Source organism: Salvelinus fontinalis, chromosome 2 (genome assembly GCF_029448725.1).
Source record: "Salvelinus fontinalis isolate EN_2023a chromosome 2, ASM2944872v1, whole genome shotgun sequence".
NCBI lineage: Eukaryota > Metazoa > Chordata > Actinopteri > Salmoniformes > Salmonidae > Salvelinus > Salvelinus fontinalis.
This window is the reverse complement of record NC_074666.1, coordinates 83,384,006-83,408,905: the sequence shown is the minus strand read 5'-3', so window position 1 is coordinate 83,408,905 and position 24,900 is coordinate 83,384,006. Positions and strand designations below refer to the sequence as shown.

Genomic DNA, 24,900 nt, shown 5'->3' with positions numbered 1-24,900 from the left:
TAACTTAAATAGTGGTAGTTTAAAAAATATAAACCTGGCTATGCTTCATATCAGATGGTTTTGTTCTTGATTGGTTCTATTGCCTTTCACCTAGCCCAACAGCCTGATTTATAGGTTGTAGACATTTTAGCACAGATATTTGCAGAATGGAGTACTATAAACTGCCTCATTCGGGTCTCGCTTATACAGGATGTAAGTCTGATTTCCTGTTTGTTTTACACACAGTCATAGTTATGGGCACTACAGTAAATATTACAATCTAATACTTATTTGTATGACCGTAATTGGCATACTTCAAATGGCAATTACACATTTCTGTACCTAGGTCAGAGGGGAAAGTTAGTAAATATACAGTTGCACATTGTTCCACATTTCATTTTAGAAGAGTGGTTACAGACGGGAACAACCGAGCAGTCTCAATCTACTGTGTTTGGTTAGTACAGACATCCATCCTTATAGGCTTCTATGTTCAGGAAATGGGCAATGAAAAAATGTACAAAGTGAAATACTGTATCCAACATCCTTTAACATCTGGTCATTGCCATTTAGATGTACATTTCATGCAGTTGTTCGCTTTTCCCAGTAATTGATTCCGTGTCTAATCCAGCTCTGGTTTTCTCATAATTTCCCGACTACAGATGGGGACAGACACGAGTGCGCGCATCGTGCGCAGTCTGGTTTGGATAGAAGACGAAAAAATTGTGGCGCGCCTACCCAACCCAGACAGCGGCCTGCCTGTCAGTGCCCGGGATGAGCGAGAGTCGGTAACGTTAGTGTGAGCGAGACCTTGGCTGGGCCACGTAGCGATGGATCTACAGTAGCACTGAGTCTACTGCTAACATATCAGTGTCATACATTCTAAAAATGCATTAGGAAACACATTTGCAATCGAGCATGCAATAAGATTATCAAACAGTATTGAACTGCAACAGTAGCTGGCTCTTTTTGTGCGTCTGCAGCACTCCAGAATCCCTGCAACTCTTGATTGCACGAAATGAGAAAGAGAGCGCTCTCACCGAAGGTAACATTTCTCTACAAGTTATTGTATATTTTTTAATGTATTTACAAACATGACATTTGTCTACAATGCAAGACAAATGAAGGATTTTCTTAGCGATTTTATTGCCTTGGTTATTATCAAGCTAGACTGCTGACAAACCGTCATTGAGTATGTAACGAGCTGTGTGCTATCTTGCTAGGTTTTTCATGGGGAAGAGCGAATTTAAAAGATTCTTGTAGCTATGATTGTAATACAATTTTATTAACAAATATTGACATGTTTAACCTTGATTTGTGTAAACGATGTATAAGCTCTGATGCTGCAATAGTATATACTGGTGTAAAATCTCGGTTTAGCCAATTTATATCTGGGAGGTTTTGGGTTAAAAAAAAGTGAAAGTCGTCTGAGCTAGGATTTGCTAGCTAACGTTAGCCGTGTGCCATGGTAATTCACATTTGCGCTAGCTATTAGCTAGGATTTCTGGTGAAACGGACAGTGCATGGCGAGTTTGATTAGCTAGGTAGATACATTCAAATTGTTTCTGTCTTGTTAGTATGTCAATTTCCAACCAATGTAAAATAAATGCATCTGTATTTATATAGTTACTGTAAACTGAATCTACCTTGTTAGTTGTTTGTAAGCTAATAAATTGGCTAGCCGAACGGCCTTCCGTCCGACGGTCTTGACCAACCAATGTTTCCTTTTTGTTTAACCCTTTGCATTTATTTTTAAAGTTGGTTGTTACCAACAAAACTGCATATAATCGTGTAGCCGTTTTTAATATGCGTTGCTTTGGAGTTTGTAGGATTCAACTAATATAGCCATCCGTATTTTATCAATCTGTTAGTATTATGAAAATATATCGCGGGTTGGAAACGCGTTAGCGCCAAATTGACGTAGCTAGCAAGTCAACTTAGCTAGCCAGCTGGTGAAATAGCTAGCAAGGCCAGATTGATTACAAGCGAAGCAGAGTTAGCATTCGTGCTAGATAGTCTGTTATGTTTGAGAAGGGGGCAAAGGATTGCTTTGCAGTGTCAACCGTGATTTAGGCCCAGCTGCAGCCTTGCCAATTCTTGCGAAAGAAAATGTCAACTTTTTTCGGTTGTGCAGACGCTTTTATGAAGTGTATTTTGCCATGCACACGTTCGTTGTGTTGAATATAGCCTCATTTCTAAAACAACATTCAGACATTTTGCTTCCAGTTCCTTCATATCACATTCAGACCCAACTTCATAGATACATGTTTTTGTCAACAGTAGCTAAATGGCAAGTTCTCACTAATCACTGTGACATGTATTTGAAGGGATTTCAGTATTAGTGTTTGTTATTAGTGTTTTAAGTTTGACAGACTTCTCATGTCAACTGAGACTCACCGTGGACCATCTCATTAGCCTACATTGTTGCATTTCATCCGATCCTTTCCCCTCTTCCTTTCCTGTGTTGTCACAGAGAGGGCTGTGGTGGAAAAAGTACCCAATTGTCATACTTGAGTAAAAGTAAAAGATGCCTTAATAGAAAATGACTCAAGTGAAAGTCAACCAGTAAAATACTACTTGAGTAAAAGTATTTGGTTTGAAATATACTTAAGTATCAAACGTAAATGTAATTGCTAAAATATACTTCAAGTAAAGTGTATGTCATTTCACATTCCTTATAGTAAGCGAACCAGGCAGTATTTTCTTGTTTATTTTAATTTACAGATAGCCAGGGGCACACTCCAACACTCAGACATCATTTACAAATGAAGCATGTGTTTAGTGAGTCCTCCAGATCAGAGGCAGTAGGGATGACAAGGGATGTTCTCTTGATAAGTGTGTGAATTTGATAATTGTCCTGTCCTGATAAGCATTCAAAATGTAACAAGTACTTTTGGGTATCAGGGAAAATGTTGGAGTAAAAAGTATATAGTTTTCTTTAGGAATGTAGTGAAGTAAAAGTTGACAAAAATATAAATGGTAAAGGAAAGATACTGCAAAAAACTACTTAGGTAAAAATACTTGTAAGTACTACTTAAGTAGTTTACACCACTGAGGGAGGGAAAGAGCGAAAAAGAAACGTAGTCCATGCATTTGGATGGAGGATTATGACAGAGCTGAGGCCTGTGGAGGTTTAAAGCGTGATTGCCTACCACTGCTGCCCTTCTATCTATATCTCTAGAAAGCTTAGGCATAAATACCTACAGGGGCATGGGGCTCCCCTACTGTGCGCAACACAGTGAGCTGGTTAAGGTCTTATGAGTTTGGAGTCAGGAATGTGAACCCTCACACATTTGCCTCAAAGGGAAAGCTCATTAAAGTCCACAGACAGAGAGAGGGTGGAATTCAATGCTGCAGAATAATGCGTTGAAACAGTGGTGAATTAAATTAAACCTCTGGGAAGGATCCAGCTGACACACTTTGATGCATACCCTCGACATGTCACTATCTAAATGAAGTTGTGACTCCCATCTGCACAGGATTTGAACCCATCTTGCAGACACTTTAGATGAGAGCGAGCAAAGTTCATATTTGAAAGTAGCCCAAACGGTTGTGCTGAGCGATCTTTTTTTTTTTTTTTTTTAAACAACTAATTGACCAATGTCAGTTCAAATATTTGAATTCCATTTTGTTCTGTTTTTTTTCTGTGAGCTCAATGCAGACATTGCACAATTTCTCTAGAGATAAATCAGATCATGCCCGAACTGTGCGCTGTAGTATGGAGTTGTAGTTTCCAACAGGCCAATAGTCTACAAAGTTTAACGCAGAAAACGTGGTAAATAACTACAATGACCGTAATCCTTTGCTCACCTACTGTCCGGTCTATGTTTACTTTACTCTTGCTACTTAAAAGAGTCAGAATGCAAGTTCAAGAGGGAATGAGAGCAGTTGCTTTGAGGTACCTCTACCTGAAAATGCATGATCTAAGTGATTGATAGTTGGTATTCAGCTGTCATAACAGTATACCATATTTACTTTGAAGAACTACTAAAATAGTGATTTTTGTCAGACTGCATAGGCAGCAGCTCTATAGATGAGATGACTTAAAATAAAATTATAGTCATCAATTAAAACATGTAATATACACAACTGAAATATTTCATTCATGTGAATAAATTATGGTTAATAAATGATAAGCAGTAATGGGTAGTCACTACCACACTGCAACTTTTATTAATTGTTTTATTCTGTGTTACAGCATTCAACTCACATAATACAGTTGAAGTTGAAAGTTTACATACACCTTAGCCAAATACATTTAAACTCAGTTTTTCACATTTCCTGACATTTAATCCTGGTAAAAATTCCCTGTTTTAGGTCAGTTAGGATCACCACTTTTATTTTAAGAATGTGAAATGTCAGAATAATAGTAGAGAGAATGATTTATTTCAGCTTTTATTTCTTTCATCACATTCCCAGTGGGTCAGAAGTTGACATACACTCAATTAGTATTTGGTAGCATTGCCTTTAAATTGTTCAACTTGGGTCAAACGTTTCAGGTAGCCTTCCACAAGCTTTCCACAATAAGTTGGGTGAATTTTGGCCCATTCCTCATGACAGAACTTGTGTAACTGAATCAGGTTTGTAGGGTTCCTTGCTCACACATGCTTATTCAGTTCTCCCCACAAATTTTCTATAATTTTCATTTTTCATGATGCCATCTATTTTGTGAAGTGCACCAGTCCCACCTGCAGCAAAACAACCCAACAACATGATGCTGCCACCCCCGTGCTTCACGGTTGGGATGGTGCTCTTCGGCTTGCAAGCCTCCCCCTTTTCCTCCAAACATAACGATGGTCATTATGGCCAAACAGTTCTATTTTTGTTTCATCAGACCAGAGACATTTCTCCAAAAAGTGCGATCTTTGTCCCCATGTGCAGTTGCAAACCGTAGTCTGGCTTTTTTATGGCGGTTTTGGAGCAGTGGTTTCTTCCTTGCTGAGCGGCCTTTCAGGTTATGTTGATATAGGACTCGTTTTACTGTGGATATAGATACTTTTGTACCTGTTTCCTCCAGCATCTTCACAAGGTCCTTTGCTGTTGTTCTGGGATTGATTTGCACTTTTCGCACCAAAGTACGTTCGTCTCTAGGACACAGAACGCGTCTTCTTTCTGAGCGGTATGACGGCTGCGTGGTCCCATGGTGTTTATACTTGCGTACTATTGTTTGTGCAGATGAACGTGGTACCTTCAGCTGTTTGGAAATTGCTCTCAAGGATGAACCAGACTTGTGGAGGGCTACCATTTTTTCCCCTGATGTTTTGGCTGATTTCTTTTGATTTTTCCCATGATGTCAAGCAAAGAGGCACTGAGTTTGAAGGTAGACCTTGAAATACATCCACAGGTACACCTCCAACTGACTCAAATTATGTCAATTAGCCTATCAGAAGCTTCTTAAGCCATGACATCATTTTCTGGAATTTTCCAAGATGTTTAAAGGCACAGGCAACTTAGTGTATTCTGACCAACTGGAATTGTGATACAGTGAATGATAAGTGAAATAATCTGTCTGTAAACAATTGTTGGAAAAATGACTTGTGTCATGCACAAAGTAGATGTCCTAACCAACTTGCCAAAACTATAGTTTGTTAACAAGAAGTTTGTGGAGTGGTTGAAAAACGAGTTTGAATGACTCCAACCTAAGTGTATGTAAACTTCCGACTTCAACTGTACATAGTGCATTTAATGTATAAAGAAATAATTGAAACTGATTATTTTTAATATTCAAGCTGAAACAGGACCAACCTCAAAAAGCATGAATCGCTCAGCACTACCAAACTGAAAAAGCGGAGTCATAAACGATCAACGTTACACTGAATTTAACCTCGAGATCTGACAAGGTAATCGTAGTATTACCACTGATATTGTGAAGTCTGCTCTCTTCCTGCTCACCACATCAAAGGGCTGTGCTCTCTCATTGTGAGTGAAACTCTACTGTGACTCATCTAAGTAAGGATTTTACTAAATGCGAGTTGCATAACCTCAGCTGTCCAGTGTGTGGTTGTGGAATGTTTGCACATGCTCTCTGTTTGATCATGTTAATGACCGGAACAGCACTAAGGGTGTGCAAAGTTGTTATATGTTCTGGTCCAGTGATTTTATTTGCAAATCTTCACTGAGCAGAACGAACCCTCAGTCTTCGGTGTAAGGCACGTGTCAATCTCATTCCACGGAGGGCCAAGTGTCTGCGGGTTTTCACTTCACCCTTGTACTTTATTGAATTAAGGTCACTAATTAGTAAGGAACTCCCCACTCCTGGTTATCTAGGTCTTAATTGAAAGGAAAACCAAAAACCTGCAGCCACTCGGCCCTCCGAATGATTTTGAACCCCCTTGGTGTAAAGGTAGACCGACATCTGCCTGCACTACGCATCAGGAAAGCCGTGACACTCACTCCGCTCAGAGGGACCATCAAGGCACAGGCCTCTTGTCTTCTTGACCCTACTACATTCCTGTGCATAAGCAGCTGTTAAGAGAGTACAGGGCCTATTTGGATTGGTTCTGGCAGATATAACATCACATCTGCACACGGGGCAGGAGATGATCTGAGGGAGTTTAATGCTCCAGTAGGTGAGACGAGGTGCTCTATGGAGCACAGTCACTCCTCTTGTGGTTGTAATGCACCTAGAGCGGTCCATTTCTCAGAAAGGATCAGACTGTCAACATGCACAGGAAGAAAGGTTGTGGGTGGGTGTGCATTGTTTTGCTTTTGTCTAAATGCCTAGGCATCTGTCCTCTTTTAAAAAAAGTATATCTATATATTTTTTTGTCAACACATAGCTGTAGGCATTTTGTTTGTGTGCTTGCATGTGTGTATTTGAGTCGCTCTGTTCCAGAATTGTACTTCTCGCAACTTGAGTGTAGTGGATAGAGGAGGTGGACCCAGAGAGTTTGGCTGTGTGTGGAGCTCGGCCTCAGACACAGTCCAGCTGCCTGGAATCTGTTATTAGAGGGCCTCTTTGGCTTGATCAGTCTCAGAATCGTGGAGGTGGGTTGTGACGGTTAACCTGTACTGGGCTGTTGAGCAGCGGATGTTTGTTGTTTATGAGAGAGGATTTTATTTTTATTTTTTCTAGTGGCTCTCGAAGTCATTGCAAATCAAGAAACCAACCCCAGTGCTGAGTCAGCGTCCGTGCCTAAGGTCATTTGAGGTCAAACATCCATGTGGAAATAACAAAAAGCTTAAAGCTGTAGCTATGTCTGACTCAAAATGTTTCAATACTAGTGTCACATCCTCGCACTGTGCCTCGAGGGTCACTGCCATGACGGTGTTATAGGGGCAGGCAGTAAACGACCCCTCAAAAGCCAAGTAACAAAAATATTGCAAAAGCTTTGTTCACATTTTACAAACAGTATATTTTTTTGTTCTTTGATAACTTGCACACATGCGCTGTGCAGGCTCACTCAATCACTCACTCACACAGAAGCTGATGTACAGTTTCCTGTGGTTGAACTAATTTACAACTCCCATACTGTGGTTATTTTGTGTTCCGTAACTGCCACAATAGAGGGGAAGGGGGGGGGGATGACAATTTATAGGCGTTAAGGTACGAGTGCAAATCATACATGCATTGAAGTAGCACACCCCCTAATCAGAGTTCAAGAAGCCATTTGAAACACCTGGAAGAGCAGATTGCTTACTTTGTCAGTAAGTTTGTCGAAAGATAGGCCTACATGATTGCCAATATTCATTGCGCCGTCATGAATCGTTATTGTAAAAGAATGTGTTCTCAATGACTTACCTGGTTAAAGGCAAAGTAAATAAAGCAGTATTGTATATTTCATACCAGCTTATGAATATTGTTATACATGTCAGTGTATTTATTGAACCTTTATTTAACTAGGCAAGTCAGTGTGTTAAGTGTGACCGCTATTGAAATGTGAAAGCTGAGATTAAGGTATTGATTTGTGAAACTGGTGTTTTGAAAGCCGGGTTGAGATGGAAGATGGGTTTTCTGATTAAATGTGAGCAGATCATTTTTGGATGATATGATGGCATATATCAAGTCTGGTTAACAAGATGGTGAGATTTAATGAAAGATGATTTGACCTGAAAGCATAAATAGATTGTGAAGAGCAGGAGGACTGTGTTCAGGGTTAAGTCCTCTCTCACAGAGCTCTGATGCGTGTGGTTTGGATGTTCACACATGCCAGTGAAACGGTTGCGGTGAATCATGGCTCAGTCTCCGTTCACAACGCCTTCACCAGGGTGTAGTTTCACATCAGACACACTCACTATGAGGCTGCACCACACGCTTGTCACAGAATTGAGCCTAATCTCTCGTTCTCCATTTCTCTTGCTCTCACAGGCGGCAGATTGCAGATGGCTCCTGAAACGAGGCACAGAAGTTCTGACTGCAGCTCAAAGTCCGGCGTGAAGCTCACCCTCAAGACAGAAGCTTAAAGACGGAAGCCCTGACGGACAATATAACACTGACAGCCTCGAGTGAGAGACTAACCTGAGAGGCTTCATCTGCGGAGAGACCGAAACCTCATCGAGGTTGAAGAGCAGAGGCCCCAGCATCCAGAGAAGCTTTGAGATTCAAGCTCAACAGAAGCCTAAGCTGTAGCAGAATGCCACTCACGGTCTGTCCTCAGCCTTTGTCCTGTGGTGAGCATGGATCCCCTGTTTGAATCTGGGTGACGCTTTCTTCCCTTCACCCCTTCCTCCTTCCTGTCTCCTCAGTGGCGGGAGGGGTGGGGGATTGCTTCCGTTCCCCCTGCCCCTCCTTACAACATAGCGAGGTTACTCTCACAGTTCAAGAATACCAACACTGCTAACAAACCTCTGGCTGTGCTTCAACTAGCACTACTACAGTCTTCCCCTCCCACACACATGAAATCCTGCCAGAGCCTGAAGGGAGAGGTGTCCAGCCCAGGTGGGATGTCACAGGAGGGGCGCAGAACGCAGCAGGTGGCCCAGTCCTACTACCACTCCCCCGCCCCAGACCTGGACCTAACGGGCAAGCTGTACAAGCGGGAGGGCGGGGGCAAGCCTTACTCTGTGCTAGTGGACAACAAGATGGCAGCCAAGACCCCCATTTGTGACCAGACTCCCAGTCAGCTGTCCCCGCAGCATGTTACCTCCCCCCAGCAGCAGTACTACCGAAAGGGGACAGTAGGGCAGGAGGGGGGCGCGCAGGGGGCCCAGGCAGGCAATGGGGGCACCTCCGAGGACTCAGAGGAAGAGGAGGAGTCATTCAATCGGGAACAGATCATCGTGGAGGTCAACCTGAACAATCAGACACTTAACGTATCAAAGGGGGACAAGTCCGTCCCCCAAACCGATGCCTCAGAGAGACACTGCAGCGAGGAGGAGGAGGAGGAAGAAGATGAGGAAGATGTGGAAGAAGATGAAGTTGAAGAGGAAGAAGAGGAGGAAGAAATAGAGAGCCGTAGAACGAGAGCCAAGAGGGCCCGGCGTGGAGTGGACCCCGCTACCAGCCAGTCCCGGAGGAAGACCCAGTTCACCGCTCTGAGCACCACCGGCATGACCACCAGGGGCCGACGGAAGAAGACCACCCAGCCGCCCAAGAGGACACGGCGGACTGCCAGGGAGGGCAAGGGGACCCCCTCAGCTGGCTCTGCCACGGGGGATAAAGCGGATGGGGAGGAGCGGGAGACGCTGGCGTGTGAGAAGTGCCCCCGCGTCTTCAACACCCGCTGGTACCTGGAGAAGCACATGAATGTCACACACAGACGCATGCAAATCTGTGACAAGTGTGGCAAGAAGTTTGTCCTGGAGAGTGAGCTGGCCTTACACCAGCAGACTGACTGTGAAAAGAACATCCAGGTAAGGAGAGCTGTGGCGTGTCACAAATGGCCCACTATTCCCTATACAGTGTACCACTTTTGACCAGAGACATATGGAGCCCTGGTCAAAAGTAGTGCACTATGTAGGGAATAGTGGGCCATTTGTGACGCAGGCCTGGTCTCTGGTTTTTAATTAACTGTACAAGGTGTTTTTGACCTGAGCAATCAAAACGACTCCATTGATTAGGTACATTGGCTACAGTTACGTACCAGGTACAGTGAAACTAAAATCTCAGTTTGTCATCAAGGCCAGATTTCTGGGGTTTGAAGGATGTAAGAAAAGTTTTGTCCAGCAGAGGGAATCGGAGCGTTAGGAACCAGCCTAGACAGATACTGTTACAGCAGTGTGGGAAATACCACCTGCAGCTCCAGACACTGTGATTGTCTCAATTGCTTGCTCCTGTTCTTAGGTTGTGTCAGGGTAATCAATGGCACAAAACAACAGCAATCATCACCTGTGACTGAATGTGTTCTCTGTGTGTGGTGTTCTGCTGCTCAGTGCGTCTCCTGCAACAAGTCTTTCAAGAAGCTGTGGTCGCTGCACGAGCACATCAAGATTGTGCACGGCTACGCAGAGAAGAAGTTTGCCTGTGAGATCTGTGACAAGAAGTTCTACACAATGGCTCATGTCCGCAAGCACATGGTTGGTAGGTGGACTCCAGTTTGTCTGTTCCTGCTCTTCCTGGTAACTCCCACATGTCCCTAATAGGATATACATTGCCTTGCAAAAGTATCATCCGTCTTGGATTTCTTCACATTTTGTTACAAAGTGAGATTAAAATGTATTTAATTTAAATTTGACAACAACCTACACAAAATACTCTGTCAAAGTAGAAGAACATTTGTAATATAAAAAAAAGATTCATTTAAGATAAATTAAAAAACAAAAATATAGTTGTTGCATAAGTATTCAGCTCCCTGAGTCGATACATGTTAACACCTTTGGCAGTGATTACAGCTGTGAGTTTTCTTGGGTAAGTCTATAAGAGCTTTACACACCTTTTATTGTGCAATATTAGCCCATTATTCTTTTCATAATTCTTCAAGCTCTGTCAAGATGTTGCAGATCATGGCCAGGCAGTCATTTCTGAAGTCTTGCCATAGATTTTCATTCAGATTTAAGTCAAAACATTCACTTGGCCACTCAGGAACATTCACTTTCTTCTTGTTAAGCAACCAGGGTACATTTGGCCTTGTGTTGTAGGTTATTGTCTCGCTGAAAGGTGAATTCCTCTCCCAGTGTCTGGTGTAAAGCAGACTTAATCAGGTTTTCCTCTAGGATTTTGCCTGTGCTTAGCTCTATCCCGTTTCGAGTTGGATTTGCCCCGAACATAAGGCTTTGCACTTAGGCCAAAAGGTGTATTCATTTACAGTATTACTTCAGTACCTTGTTGCATACAAGATGCATGTTTTGGAGTATTTGTATTCTGTACATTTGTACTATTTTCACTCTGTCATTTAAGTCTTTATTGTGGAGTCACTACAAAGTTGTTGATCCATCCTCAGTTTTCTCCCATCAGGCTTTAGAAAAGCTCCCTGGTCTTTGTAGTTCAATCTGTGCTTGAAATTCAATACTTGACTGAGGGATGATACATATGTGGTATGAGGAAGGGTTAGTCACTCAATCATGTCAACCCCTATTATTTCACACATTAGTGAGTCCATGTAACTTATGTGATTTGTTAAGAGACATTTTACTCCTGAACTCATTTAGGCTTGCCTAAACAAAGGGGCTGAATACTTAGGCAACAATTATATTTTAGTTATCTATTTGGAATCATTCTTCCACTTTGATATTTTGAGTAGTTTGTTGGCCCAAAAAAAGACATTTAAATCAATTTTAATCCCACTTCGTACCATTAAAATGTGAAGAAATCCAAGGGGTATGAATACTTTTGCAAGGCTCTGTACATCTGTATCAATTGGAACTAACTCGTCCTCTTTTGCCTTTCTTGCTCTCTTTCATGGAGCAACATTCAGATCTCTCTTTTATCGAGAGCGAGAAAATAAATACTCTTCACTTTTGAGCATGACGAATCACTGTTTTAACGCCCCCAATATCTATCCCCTGTCCCTCTCTGGTTGGCGCCCACCTTTTAACCTGTTCCTTTCTCTCTGCAGCTCACACTAAGGACATGCCGTTCACCTGTGAGACCTGTGGCAAGTCGTTCAAGCGCAGCATGTCCCTGAAGGTTCACTCGCTGCAGCACTCTGGGGAGAAGCCCTTCCGCTGTGAGGTGAGCTGTTTAGACTTACAGTCACACTGTTCCTCCCACACTCAAACACAGACTGAAACAGAAGATTTATTTAACTTTGTAGGGTATTGGAAGAGATGGACACACACACACTGTCAAAAAAATATATATCCAAAACTGAGGCTTGAAAGCAAAATAAAGATGTTTCAATAAACATCATGGTGCCCTTCAAAATCATAGTGCATAAATGAAAGGTGAAAACAAACGTTTCGGCCTCAGGCCATCATCAGTTGGAATTGTCGGCAGGCACGTCTGGCTTTGTTTCAAGGATAATTGCATATGTCACATGATCAAGCAAGAAAACACATCAGAACATTAGTACAATAGAATGCCTGATCTAGATTATATACTAAAGGGAACAGAGAAATATCATCAAATATTGCTTTTACATACAGTGGGGAGAACAAGTATTTGATACACTGCCGATTTTGCAGGTTTTCCTACTTACAAAGCATGTAGAGGTCTGTAATTTTTATCATAGGTACACTTCAACTGTGAGAGACGGAATCTAAAACAAAAATCCAGAAAATCACATTGAGTAATTAATTTGCATTTTATTGCATGACATAAGTATTTGATACATCAGAAAAGCAGAACTTAATATTTGGTACAGAAACCTTTGTTTGCAATTACAGAGATCATACGTTTCCTGTAGTTCTTGACCAGGTTTGCACACACTGCAGCAAGGATTTTGGCCCATTCCTCCTTACAGACCTTCAGGTTTCGTGGCTGTCGCTGGGCAATATGGACTTTCAGCTCCCTCCAAAGATTTATTGGGTTCAGGTCTGGAGACTGGCTAGGCCACTCCAGGACCTTGAGATGCTTCTTACGGAGCCACTCCTTAGTTGCCCTGGCTGTGTGTTTCAGGTCGTTGTCAAGTTGGAAGACCCAGCCACGGCCCATCTGCAATGCTCTTACTGAGGGAAGAAGGTTGTTGGCCAAGATCTCGCGATACATGGCCCCATCCATTCTCGCCTCAATACTGTGTAGTCGTCCTGTCCCCTTTGCAGAAAAGCATCCCCAAAGAATTATGTTTCCACCTCCATGCTTCACGGTTGGGATGGTGTTCTTGGGGTTGTACTCATCCTTCTCTTTCCTCCAAACACGGCGAGTGGAGTTTAGACCAGAAAGCTCTATTTTTGTCTCATCAGACCACATGACCTTCTCCCATTCCTCCTCTGGATCATCCAGATGGTCATTGGCAAACTTCAGACGGGCCTGGACATGCGCTGGCTTGAGCAGGGGGACCTTGCGTGCGCTGCAGGATTTTAATCCTGTGTTACTAATGGTTTTCTTTGAGACTATGGTCCCAGCTCTCTTCAGGTCATTGACCAAGTCCTGCCGTGTAGTTCTGGGCTGATCCCTCACCTTCCTCATGATCATTGATGCCCCACGAGGTGAGATCTTGCATGGAGCCCCAGACCGAGGGTGATTGATCGTCATCTTGAACTTCTTCCATTTTCTAATAATTGCGCCAACAGTTGTTGCCTTCTCACCAAGCTGCGTGCCTATTGTCCTGTAGCCCATCTCAGCCTTGTGCAGGTCTACAATTTTATCCCTGATGTCCTTACACAGCTCTCTGGTCTTGGCCATTGTGGAGAGGTTGGAGTCTGTTTGATTGAGTGTGTGGACAGATGTCTTTTATACAGGTAACCAGTTCTAACAGGTCCAGTTAATACAGGTAATGAGTGGAGAACAGGAGGGCTTCTTAAAGAAAAACTAACAGGTCTGAGAGAGCCGGAATTCTTACTGGTTGGTAGGTGATCAAATACTTATGTCATGCAATAAAATGCAAATTAATTACTTAAAAATCATACAATGTGATTTTCTGGATTTTTGTTTTATATTCCGTCTCTCACAGTTGAAGTGTACCTATGATAAAAATTACAGACCTCTACATGCTTTGTAAGTAGGAAAACCTGCAAAATCGGCAGTGTATCAAATACTCCCCACTGTATACCATGTGAACATTTCTTCAGAATATGTAACACAGTAATAGAGTAGGGCGCTAGAGAGACCACTAGATGGGGATATGGGACACCAATAAGTGGCAATATACCAGTTACAGAAACCCTTCAATAACAATTCTTCATTCATGCATGATGGGTGGAGTTTTTAAATAGAACATCCACCTGCTTTCGGTCTGGAGAAGACTAAGTTCAATATTTCATGAATATTCGTTTTATAAGGAAAGTGTTTTATCAGAGTATGAATAGTGTCCATTTTTAATGTATTTGATTAGAATCCTTAAATATTGACTTCTAGCTGGTAAGGTTTGAATGGCTAACTCAGACAAACTGGGCAGGATTCAGACAACTATGGGTTGTTTGAACAGAGGAATACGGCCTGCTGTACTGTGACCGCTCCAAAATGGTGATTACTATTGAACCAAGGCACACTTGACTACATATAAACTATCCCTAAATGTTTATGGTCACACAGTTGGAGCAGCGGCTAGCTGGTGTAAGCAACCAGGTCTAGATGCAGCATGTCCATGTCAAACATTAGCAGACCATGAATACACATGGTGTGCAGAATAACTGGAATCAAAATACAGACAGGTGAAGTTGGATTTTTTTTAACTGTTTACTTTTTAAAGACCCAGTGTGGTCAAACCTCTTTTCCTGTGTTTTGTGTCATATTGTTGTATAACAGCTGATGAAACTAACACTGTAAAAGTGTGAAAACATTTGAAAACAAGTGTTAATTCCTGATTTTTTTTTTTTTTCAACCAGTACGGTTTCAACCATTTTTTCCCTGACCGTTTAATCAGCAGAGCTCTATACTGCAAATCAGGTTTGAGCAGTTAGAGAGGTAACTTTGGTCAACTCTGAGTTCAACTCGGGATAACCGGTACAACCAGGCTCACCTTTTAGCAAGGTACATTTCTATGGCAAGGAATCCTTCATAACTACCTGCCCTGGGGCAAGTAACTCTATTTATACTGAATGAAGTGTCTGAGCCGTAAATTGAGGACTAATAAATTCAGATTTATTCCCTCTCGCATAGATTGCGTCATCATCCCCTTCATTTGAGGAAGACGACTGAATATTAAATTGTAATGTTAAAATACCTATCCCATTACACATTTAGTAATGACATAATGCATTTGAAACATCACACTCAGTAAAACTTTTCTATGACTTAATACGATTATTTTATCGCTAGGAGTGGGAGGTGCTTATGTATTGAAAAGCACAGCAAAGCTGGCATTAACGATAAGTAATAAAATAAAAACAGCACTTCTAAAAGCCTGTTTCGGACCATAGCCTGCTATATTTGCAGTACAACTTTTCTTTCAATTAGATTTAGGCGCAAATTAAAATGTGGTACCGACTCGCCCATGGATTGATGTTTCAGCATGGTCTCAGTGAAGAGTTTGGCGTTCTACTAGCCATGTGTGACATGTACGCGCAGTTATAAACCTGCTAGAGTTAGGGGCAGGCGGACGAGCAATGTCCACCATCGTAGTATGAATTAAGCCTGAGAAGCTAACTGAAGCTGGCTAGCCTTTGAAAACACTGAGTAGATCTAGCTTCCTTTGTAGTATACCCCTCCGGTTTTGCATGGGTGGAGTTTTGGTTCGCCTGGTGACATCACTAGTTGGTATAAGTTAATAGACCAATAACAGAGTTCCAACATTCGCTATTTAAGTGAAGATGCGGATATATTGGCACGGGTGTCGAGGGCCAGCAAACCGTGCCAATTTATCCTCCAAACACCGGCTTCGAGGGCATTATCACTTTTATGCAACGGGTTACCAACATATTCAAATAATTATTGACATATTTTCAAACTTTTTTTTGGTTATTTAATTAATTTCATCCTTCTGCAAGATGTAGTCCCGCCACACATCTAGGGTTGCTGGTCGTTCGTTCTATTAGTTTGGTTGCCAGAGACGTTCAGTCTTTTTGTTCTGTATCTCTGGACGCAACCCAGTCATTCGTTTTAAATGTTCCATTGCCATACTGGCTGGTGACGTTCCTATCCCTTGCTTGTGTTACCAGTTGATGTTATTTTCAATAACACAGACCCCAAAGCAAATCAGGTGAAGAAAATTTGTTTTTTTCTCCACAGAACATTTATAACCCCCAACCCTAGCCCGGGGTTGACCTATTAGAATTCCTTGCAGTAAAATTGGGCCAGTGGCCAAATAACAAGTATCCTATTTCAGGCTCAATGTATAGACGATTCAGACTAATGAGATCTTGCCACACGTAGCTGCGAGTCAGGACTGAAATCCCTACACAGATTCTAACCAGATGTTGAACTGAAAAACAAGTATTTCCATTGATCGTTAATTCCCTATTGATCTCTAGTCCTCTGCGTTGTGTATTATCTTAAAATATTCTTACACTTGCTAGCTAGAAAACTATGGCTAACATAGTCACGTCAAATAGTGCAGCCAGAATAACAACAGTAGCAGCATTTGTTTTAAGCTGTTTTCCAGTGACATTTATTTGGACACATCCAAAACAATGAGCTATTGAGGCAAGAATTCGCCTAGCTTAGAAAATGTGCTCTCTCGTCAGGACACTGTTGTTCAGAGGAGCTAGTAAACAACACCGCTAACACAATCACTTCAAACTGAAGCGGGAAAGACTGCAAACTAGCTGCACTTCGTTTCGTTTGACCTTTTTCTTAATTGACGTTTCGTTGTATATATCCATAAAAATGATTCCTGATTTCGACTGGCAGAGAAACGCTGCCTGTCTTTCTTGTCCCGACACGTTCATTACAATGCGACACCTTGAATATTGAAACAATGTTGCAAATGTCAGAGAGACAGACAGCAAGGTTTATGCAAATCTCCGTTGTTGAAAAATAAATGTTAGTCTAAAAGAAATGAGATCATGTCTAGATGCGTTTTATAGTGGAGATCAAGTTTATAAACTTGAATGGCTGGGCTGATGAGACGGTGGATTGCGCATTCAAATGGTACGGAGTAAATAAGCATTTTAACATAATAGATGTAGCCTGTGGTTACCCGTTGTATAACGTTCAGACCCACCCGTTGTATAACGTTCAGACCCACCCGTTGTATAACGTTCAGACCCACCCGTTGTATAACGTTCAGACCCACCCGTTGTATAACGTTCAGACCCACCCGTTGCATAACGTTCAGACCCACCCGTTGCATAACGTTCAGACCCACCCGTTGCATAACGTTCAGACCCACCAGTTGCATAACGTTCAGACCCACCCGTTGCATAACGTTCAGACCCACCCGTTGCATAACGTTCAGACCCACCCGTTGCATAACGTTCAGACCCACCCGTTGCATAACGTTCAGACCCACCCGTTGCATAACGTTCAGACCCACCCGTTGCATAACGTTCAGACCCACCCGTTGCATAACGTTCAGACCCACCCGTTGCATAACGTTCAGACCCACCCGTTGCATAACGTTCAGACCCACCCGTTGCATAACGTTCAGACCCACCCGTTGCATAACGTTCAGACCCACCCGTTGCATAACGTTCAGACCCACCCGTTGCATAACGTTCAGACCCACCCGTTGCATAACGTTCAGACCCACCCGTTGCATAACGTTCAGACCCACCCGTTGCATAACGTTCAGACCCACCCGTTGCATAACGTTCAGACCCACCCGTTGCATAACGTTCAGACCCACCCGTTGCATAACGTTCAGACCCACCCGTTGCATAACGTTAGCTAACTTTCAGAGAAGGTAGTGTGCGGCAGACATGCATGCGTGCCTGTTTCGGGGCTGAACTGCCACTACAAATAATCAAGTGGCCATGTAGTCATTCAACAAGGGCAAACCGAGCCCGTGTTGAACTCTCCCCAGGTGTTCGTCTGCATACCCAGCATTCTGGTTTATAGGACATTCTGTAGGAAGCAGGTACCACCTCCCCCTGGGGGCGCTTCTGTGTGGCCAACCACATAAAGGGAGGAGGGTTGTCTGGGAACATGTGGTTGGTTGGATGGGTGGGGCTCCATGTGATTAAATAAAGCAACTCCACTAACATGTTGTTAAAGAGTGCAGCTGACTAAGTACTGCGTGGTGGGCTCCTTCTTCCACTGCATCTGTTAGGTATATATTATGTGTGTTTATGTATGTATTATGTGTATTATTATAGTGTTATTATACAGTAGCCCTTATGAATTTCCATTCCAGGGATGATTGTGTATGTGCCATGTTGTCTACATGGCTGCGTCTCAAATGGCAGCCTATTTCCATATATAGTGCACTACTACCCCCTATGGGCCCTGGTCAAAAGTAGTGCACTTACGAGGGAATAGGTTGCCCTTTGGGACACCCTAACTGTCTCTCCCTCTGTCTCTCTATAGAACTGTGCTGAGAGGTTCCAGTATAAGTACCAGCTGCGCTCCCACATGAGCATCCACATCGGACACAAGCAGTTCATGTGTCAGTGGTGTGGCAAGGACTTCAACATGAAGCAGTACTTTGACGAGCACATGAAAACACACACAGGTGAGACACAGTGAACACACACCAGTTTACACACTCACTGAGGAATTTGTGTGACACAAACGTGCAATTACAAAGCTCACCCTCCAAGGACTTATTCCTATAAAAGCCTTTGCACTTTGTCATGTCATCAAAATGTTTGAAACCAAATATTCAGACGCTGGTCTTCCAATAACGTTAGAAGCCAGGCCTCTTCATTCTTCAACATTCGGAAGTTCTCCCTGACCAAAGCCACCCCATTTACTGGAGAGTCTGCATGGCCTTCAGTCTTGATCCCTAGTCAGCCAGTGAGACTCTGTAGATGCTCTATAAAAGGAAAGAAACGGGGCGTCCCAAGTCGAGCAGTACCAAGACCTCACCCAGTCTACATAATGAGAGGGTGGCAAAGCGTCAGTGGTGCCTCTCCTCCATGTCTACTTATAATGACTACCCTGACACATTCTATATTACATCTTACATTTTATCCCCTGCCACTTTTCTCCTTTCCAAAGCAGAACATCGGGACCAGGCCTGTTCTTTTTCAGTCTTTTTAATTTAATTTCTCCCTCCCTAGTGTGGGTGGATTCCCTGCACTCCCTGGTGGTTATTCTTGTAAGGTGTAATTATTTGACCGTCTCTCCCGGGCCGCCGCTGACCAATTTGGCCTCCTGTGGTCAGACACACCCAGTGATGCCTTGTAATCCACAGTCTTCTCCTTCTTCGTCCTTTTTTCCTTCTTCTTCCCCCCAAGGTTTATGCTTTCCTCTGGAACTGACCTACTACACAGAAGTTGCAGAACATTAACACAAGGCTCCAGTATAATATGTCACAATTAAATGATCCACTGTCATACTGTAAATGGTTTACCGGAGCCTCTCAGAAAACATGCAGCTCAGATTAAAGCCGAGAGATGCTTTGAGTATGCTGTGAATGAGTGGACGGGGGTGGTAACGGGCACATTGAATGAAAGGTTAATGAGAGCAGCTCTCGAATGGACAGCCGTTGTTCATTTTCTCATCTCCTCTCATCCCAAAGTGTGAACTGGCATCGCTGCCTGCTGAGTGGGTGGTTAGACAGCAATGACCCCTCATGCTCTCCTACAGGGACATTGTCTGATTGTAAAGTTCACTTCTTCATGAAGTTCAGAGGGGTTTAATCAGCTCAGGACAAAAAGTGTTGCCAGGTGGTATATTGTTCTTCTCATGCATGAAGTTGGGTGACGTGTGAAAGTTAAACTAATTAAGGAGAGTCAGGGACTAAGTCACCCATCTCCTCGCTCTCTCTCCTTTCTCTCTGTCCCTGTCCCCTGCAGGAGAGAAGCCGTTCATCTGTGAGATCTGTGGGAAGAGCTTCACCAGCCGGCCCAACATGAAGCGCCACCGCCGCACCCACACAGGAGAGAAGCCGTACCCCTGCGAGTTGTGCAGCCAGCGCTTCCGCTTCTCCAACATGCTCAAGGCCCACAAGGAGAAGTGCTTCCGGGTCACCAGCCCTGTGACTCTGCAGGCCAGCAGCCTCCCCCTGCCTCTCCACCTCTCTGGCCCCGGCCTGGGCCTCGCTCCCTCAGCTGCCACCAACTCCGCCCCTCTGGGCCTCAGCCCGGCAGGAGGGGCTCTTCCCCCACGCGCCACCGTGGGACACGCCTCCTTCTCCCACCTGCACATGACCCCCTCTCACCTTCTCCCTCACCACCACACGTCGCAACAGCAGCAGCACCACCCCGGCACGCCCCTGCAAGCACCCCCTCTCCCCCACCACCACCTGCCTGTGCCCCCCGTCTCCCCTCCCCCCGCGCTCTTCAAGAGCGAGCCCCTCACCCACTGTGGGCAGGAGGACAGCAGCTACCTGCGTTACATGGCACCGCAGGACAAGGGGCCTGGGGCCCCACAGCATCACTGAACCCTATGTGGGCCCTGGGCTCCAGGCCTGCCTGCCACACCTCGATTACCCCCACCCCAACTGTACCTGGCTCCTGGTGTAGAGCGGCCCCTCGAAGACTGATATGAACAAGACACCCAGAGTTCAGTACACACCAGTGTGTGAGGGATACAGACAGGTCCACTTTCAGTCTACACTTTAGATAAGTGAGTGACCCACTTAGCTAGAGACCCAAGTCAACTGACACAGATTTTACAACCTATTTGGTCATACCTTTTCTTGTGAAAATATTCTTAGAAAATCCTGTATTCTTAGACAACCTGCCTCCCATGGTAGAAGGCTGTGTGTACCGGTATGTGAGTTATCCTTTGTTTGTGTCCATTTTGTCCTCCGCTGACGGTTGCTAATGTCATTATTCTGTTAGTGGTTCCTTATCCAGGTAGCGGATCAGAACAGATCCATTTCATCAACTTAGTCCTTCATGTCGACTGACTTTAACAACGGTTGCACAGTTCTGGGGGAGTTGTAAGTCCTAAGGCTGACCCGTAGGACCATGGGGGTCACCAAGGTCTTATTGAATGTTTACCATCCTGGTGCCAACTGGGTCTCCCACTGTCTCCTGAGGCATTCCACACTGGGTCTACCAGCAGTAGGCCAGGAATCACTGCCACAGGTCACAGTGGGGAGGTTAGAAAATGGCTGTTAGTGCTACTACTAGTCTGTTGCGACAGAGATTCTGGTTAATTGGTGCTTTCCATTGCAGTACTACACACTTGTATACACAGGCTAGGTCTCGTAACATCTGGAGTGTAATGTAACAGTGTGGGATTGGTTGCGTTGTTGTGATGCAGTTCTGGGATTTGTCTTCTTGACTGACAAACAGCCTTCGAGCTGACAAGGTCAAATGTTCCCAACAGAACAAACCTGATGATCCTGAACGTGCCGACATGTACACACACGCTCTTCAAAAGGCAGTGTGTCATCACTGGTCTCACTTCACACAAAATGCTTGTCATGGGATTCTGCTGTGTTTTTTTGTTGTTTTTTTGTCTTCTGTCATCAAAACAGTTAAATACTGCCACTGTGACGGGTCCTCACATACGACCCAACCTGGACCTCGCGTGTCTCTTCTGTCTCTCGCTTTCTTTCTCCGTCTCTCGCTCCTCTGTCTCTCTCCCGCTGCTGCTGCCGAGATGATGATGATGATGATGATGATGATACGGGTCACCCTGTAAAAGGCCATTAAAACACATTCAGAAGTTCAGACTTTTTCAGCACAACTCATAACTGAAAAATATGTATTTTTTCCCCAACCAGCCTATATTCCACAGCTTGGTGTGGAGCATGACACTTGTTTGTAATGTAACAGTTTGTTCTCTTAGTTTTACATATTCTGTATAAGGTTACACAAACATTGAGGCCCTATCGCACACGTTGGCAAATAATGATGAATCAAAACACGTTGAATGTTGCCTTAGATGGAGGGATATCGGCTAACGGTTTAGCAATCAAATGTGTTATTTTCGAGTAATATTTAATTGACAAATGCTACATTCGGTTTCAGACTGAATAATTGTTCTCATCTCACTCTGAACATACTGTTGAGTGGTAGTCATAGGAAAGTTTGGAGGATATGTCTAACATGCGTTTCAATTTCTGGTGTAGATACATTTACTCAAGTTGTACATTTACTCAAAGAAATCACATTTGTATATGTAACCTTTTTTGTGTGTATGAATGTTCCCGCTGTCCCATTGTATGATATTCTGACAGTCCGGTTGTTGTTAGTATTGATGAATGACAGAGAGAGATTCTGTCTTGTCGGATTGTTGACCCTTCACCCTGTCTTGGACTGTTATCAGATGAGACTGAGTGTTGAGGAGCAACATTTAAGGTGTGGGTTTCTCAGTAATGGCAAAATGGTACCCCTCTGGTGCTGTTATAACAAGCTGCTTTTACATAGTCTCTCTTACTCTCTCCCTCTATGCACACCCTGCTGAAGCCATGCCATCTCTTGAAGGGGGTTCTGGGGGTGATTTGCACACAAGAACATGTCTGATATGTTTCTGTGGATTAACACAGTAGGTATAGCATAGTAGTGGATCAGGTTACTGTGTTTGCATATTGGGAGAAACGGAAGAGGAACAATAGCAGGCCATGAGCAAGGCCCATTGAATTTGGTTTAACAGTGGACGGAGATACCCACCCTCTAGAGAGCTACAACCATTCTGCCGTTACTGTGGGTCTGTTAGTTGGGCCTCTGTATCAGCTTAACCATGAGTTACTTACTGTTTTTCACAGTATTTCACTATGATTTTTTTTTTTTTTTTTTTACGTTAGTTTTGAAAAGCTTATTCATTTGTGTGTATCCTCTGCACTTTACTGCTGCGTGAGTGAAGCGCAGTGAAGGGAGGGACTGGCGATGCATTGTGGGAGTGAGTGATGTCGGGTGCATGGAGGGAGGTGATTGGTTTGGTGAGTGGCTGTTTGGGCAAGGAAAAGGAGGAGAATCGATCTGGAGGTGGATAGTGTGTAAGGGACCATGGCATAAGGAAATGTTTTGTTTAGTTCATACATTTGTTTATTTCCTGTAAGGAAATAGACTGACTCTAATATGGACTCCCAAAGAGTGATCGAGTAGTGTTGTGCCTCCTGCTTTGGCGATTTTACACGAGCCCCTCCCTGCTTCATCTGATCTGAAATACATTTGAGGTGTTTGTCTGCCTCATATCCAGTTTCCTCTTTGTGTAACTTTTTCTCTTCCGATTTACTGTATGATTCTCCTCCTTTCATATTTGTTATATAGAATGCACTTTTGACTAAAATTCTGGCTAGTTAAGAAAAATAGCAATGTATATTCTTTAAAGATGTTTAAAAGAAATAATCAATATACTTTTTCCCCTCGTGTATTTTTAACCACTTAATGTAGCATTGCATATTTTATTATTGTGAGTATCTGGTACAAAATTGTGCGGCTTTATACTGTCCTGGGTTGTTTTTGGGGGAAGGGGGTTTGTATGTTTGTTTTTCGGAGATTGAGGAGAAGTTGAAATGTTGGGCCTTTTTTTTAATAATGTACATTTAACAGACTATCTGCTAACTTTCAGAAGTAAAAAAACGAGTAGCCATAATTATCACATTTGTGTGCTGTCGTGTGTTCTTCTCTGTCAGATCCTATGTGGTATTGGTAGTTTTCAAATGCACATGAAGCTATCTTTGCATTAACGCTATCCTGTTCTCACAGCTTATGGGATAACATTTCACAGTCTCAGCTAGGGCTGCACAATTATTCAAATTATTATCGAAATTGCAATATTGATTTGTACAATATGCATATCGCAAGAGGTTGCAATTTATTCTTAAATGCCATGAAAGTACGTTTGAACATTACAAAGGGTCCCCTGGGAAACTGGCCGACACTGGTTCCTACCCTGTCACAACAACTTCTACTGTACCTTGTTTGTTCTTTAGTTGTCATGCCAAACTACACCAAGCATAGAATCAGGAAGGCTATTTTTATCTCTACGCTTACAACAGTTCAGCAAAGTGTTTTGATCTAAATTGCAAGTTAAATCATAATCGCCATATTTGGTAAATATCGTGCACTCCTAGTCTCAGCCCAACATCACATTGTCTGTTGCAACGGTGACCACGTGTCTTGTGTACAGACAGGTCGTAACTGAGGAAATGCATCATGTTCACTAAGAGTGGGACAAAAATACTTTTTTTCAACTGAATTTTAATCTAAATTCAGACCCCCCCCCCCCCACATTGAATGGATAGTTTGACCAGCCATTTTGAGTCACAGGCTGATAATATACATTTTTTAAAAGCTGTACAATCAGTCCTGGACTAAACAAATCTGTCACCAAGGCGGAAAGCTGTGGTTGAAGTTGTGCACCATGTTGAGAACCAAAAGTGGGTTTGCCGCCAAGCCTTTATGAAACGGGGCTGTTTTCCAGAGTTAATCCCAGGTGGCTGTAATATTCATTACTACATTGATTTAATCAACAGGGTTTGTGTTCTGATTGCTTAGTCATGTTCTTTGACACAGGCTCCAGACGTCTACAGCTCTGATTCTGGTCATTCCTGTTACACAGGGTTTTGCAACTCGCTGACCTCTTTCTTTCACTCCTTTTGCAAGCTGGCTCATTCTGTACATGTTGTTCTCTTTTTCAAATTTTTTTTTTGATTTGTTCCATCTCTGTGGTTGCAGTCAGTTTTGTGTCTTGTCTGGTGATGTTTTAGGGTCATTTGACAAGCTCAACTCTTGAGTGGATGTGATTCTAGCAACAGAAAGAAGCTGATACTGATCAAACGGCTGCAATCACTGCATTACCAAACAGAGGCTATCCTTTATCTCTCACCAATTGAGCTGTGTGGCAATTCCTTGTCTGTGGCAACAGTGTGTAGTTATGACCTGGGTCTGTGGTAAGTCTGTAGTAATCCCTGTTTCTTTGGCGACAGTGCTGGAGCACTGTATTCCCTTTTTAGCCTTGTGTGCCAATCCAAATAGGTCAAGTCTTCTACACCCCTGACCTTT

At 43.3% G+C, this 24,900-nt stretch overlaps 1 protein-coding gene across 1 annotated transcript; it reads left to right on the top strand.

Moving 5' to 3' along the window:
* The first annotated feature begins 628 nt into the window (after positions 1-628).
* znf652 (zinc finger protein 652) lies at positions 629-23,494 on the top strand. Its single transcript, XM_055890977.1, has 6 exons — positions 629-1,021; positions 8,285-9,768; positions 10,288-10,435; positions 11,910-12,025; positions 18,359-18,503; positions 19,792-23,494. Exons 2-6 carry the CDS (start codon positions 8,812-8,814, stop codon positions 20,376-20,378), a joined length of 1,953 nt encoding a protein of 650 aa, XP_055746952.1. The 5' UTR covers positions 629-1,021; positions 8,285-8,811; the 3' UTR covers positions 20,379-23,494.
* The last annotated feature ends 1,406 nt before the right edge of the window (positions 23,495-24,900 follow it).

What these genes read in the sequence shown, in the direction of transcription:
- znf652 (XM_055890977.1), top strand. Translation starts at nt 8,812, where the DNA reads ATGAAATCCTGCCAGAGCCTGAAGGGAGAGGTGTCCAGCCCAGGTGGG. An exon ending in AGAAGCCCTTCCGCTGTGAG is followed by an intron (nt 12,026 to 18,358) that starts GTGAGCTGTTTA and finishes GTCTCTCTATAG; the next exon opens with AACTGTGCTGAGAGGTTCCA. An exon ending in GCACATGAAAACACACACAG is followed by an intron (nt 18,504 to 19,791) that starts GTGAGACACAGT and finishes TGTCCCCTGCAG; the next exon opens with GAGAGAAGCCGTTCATCTGT.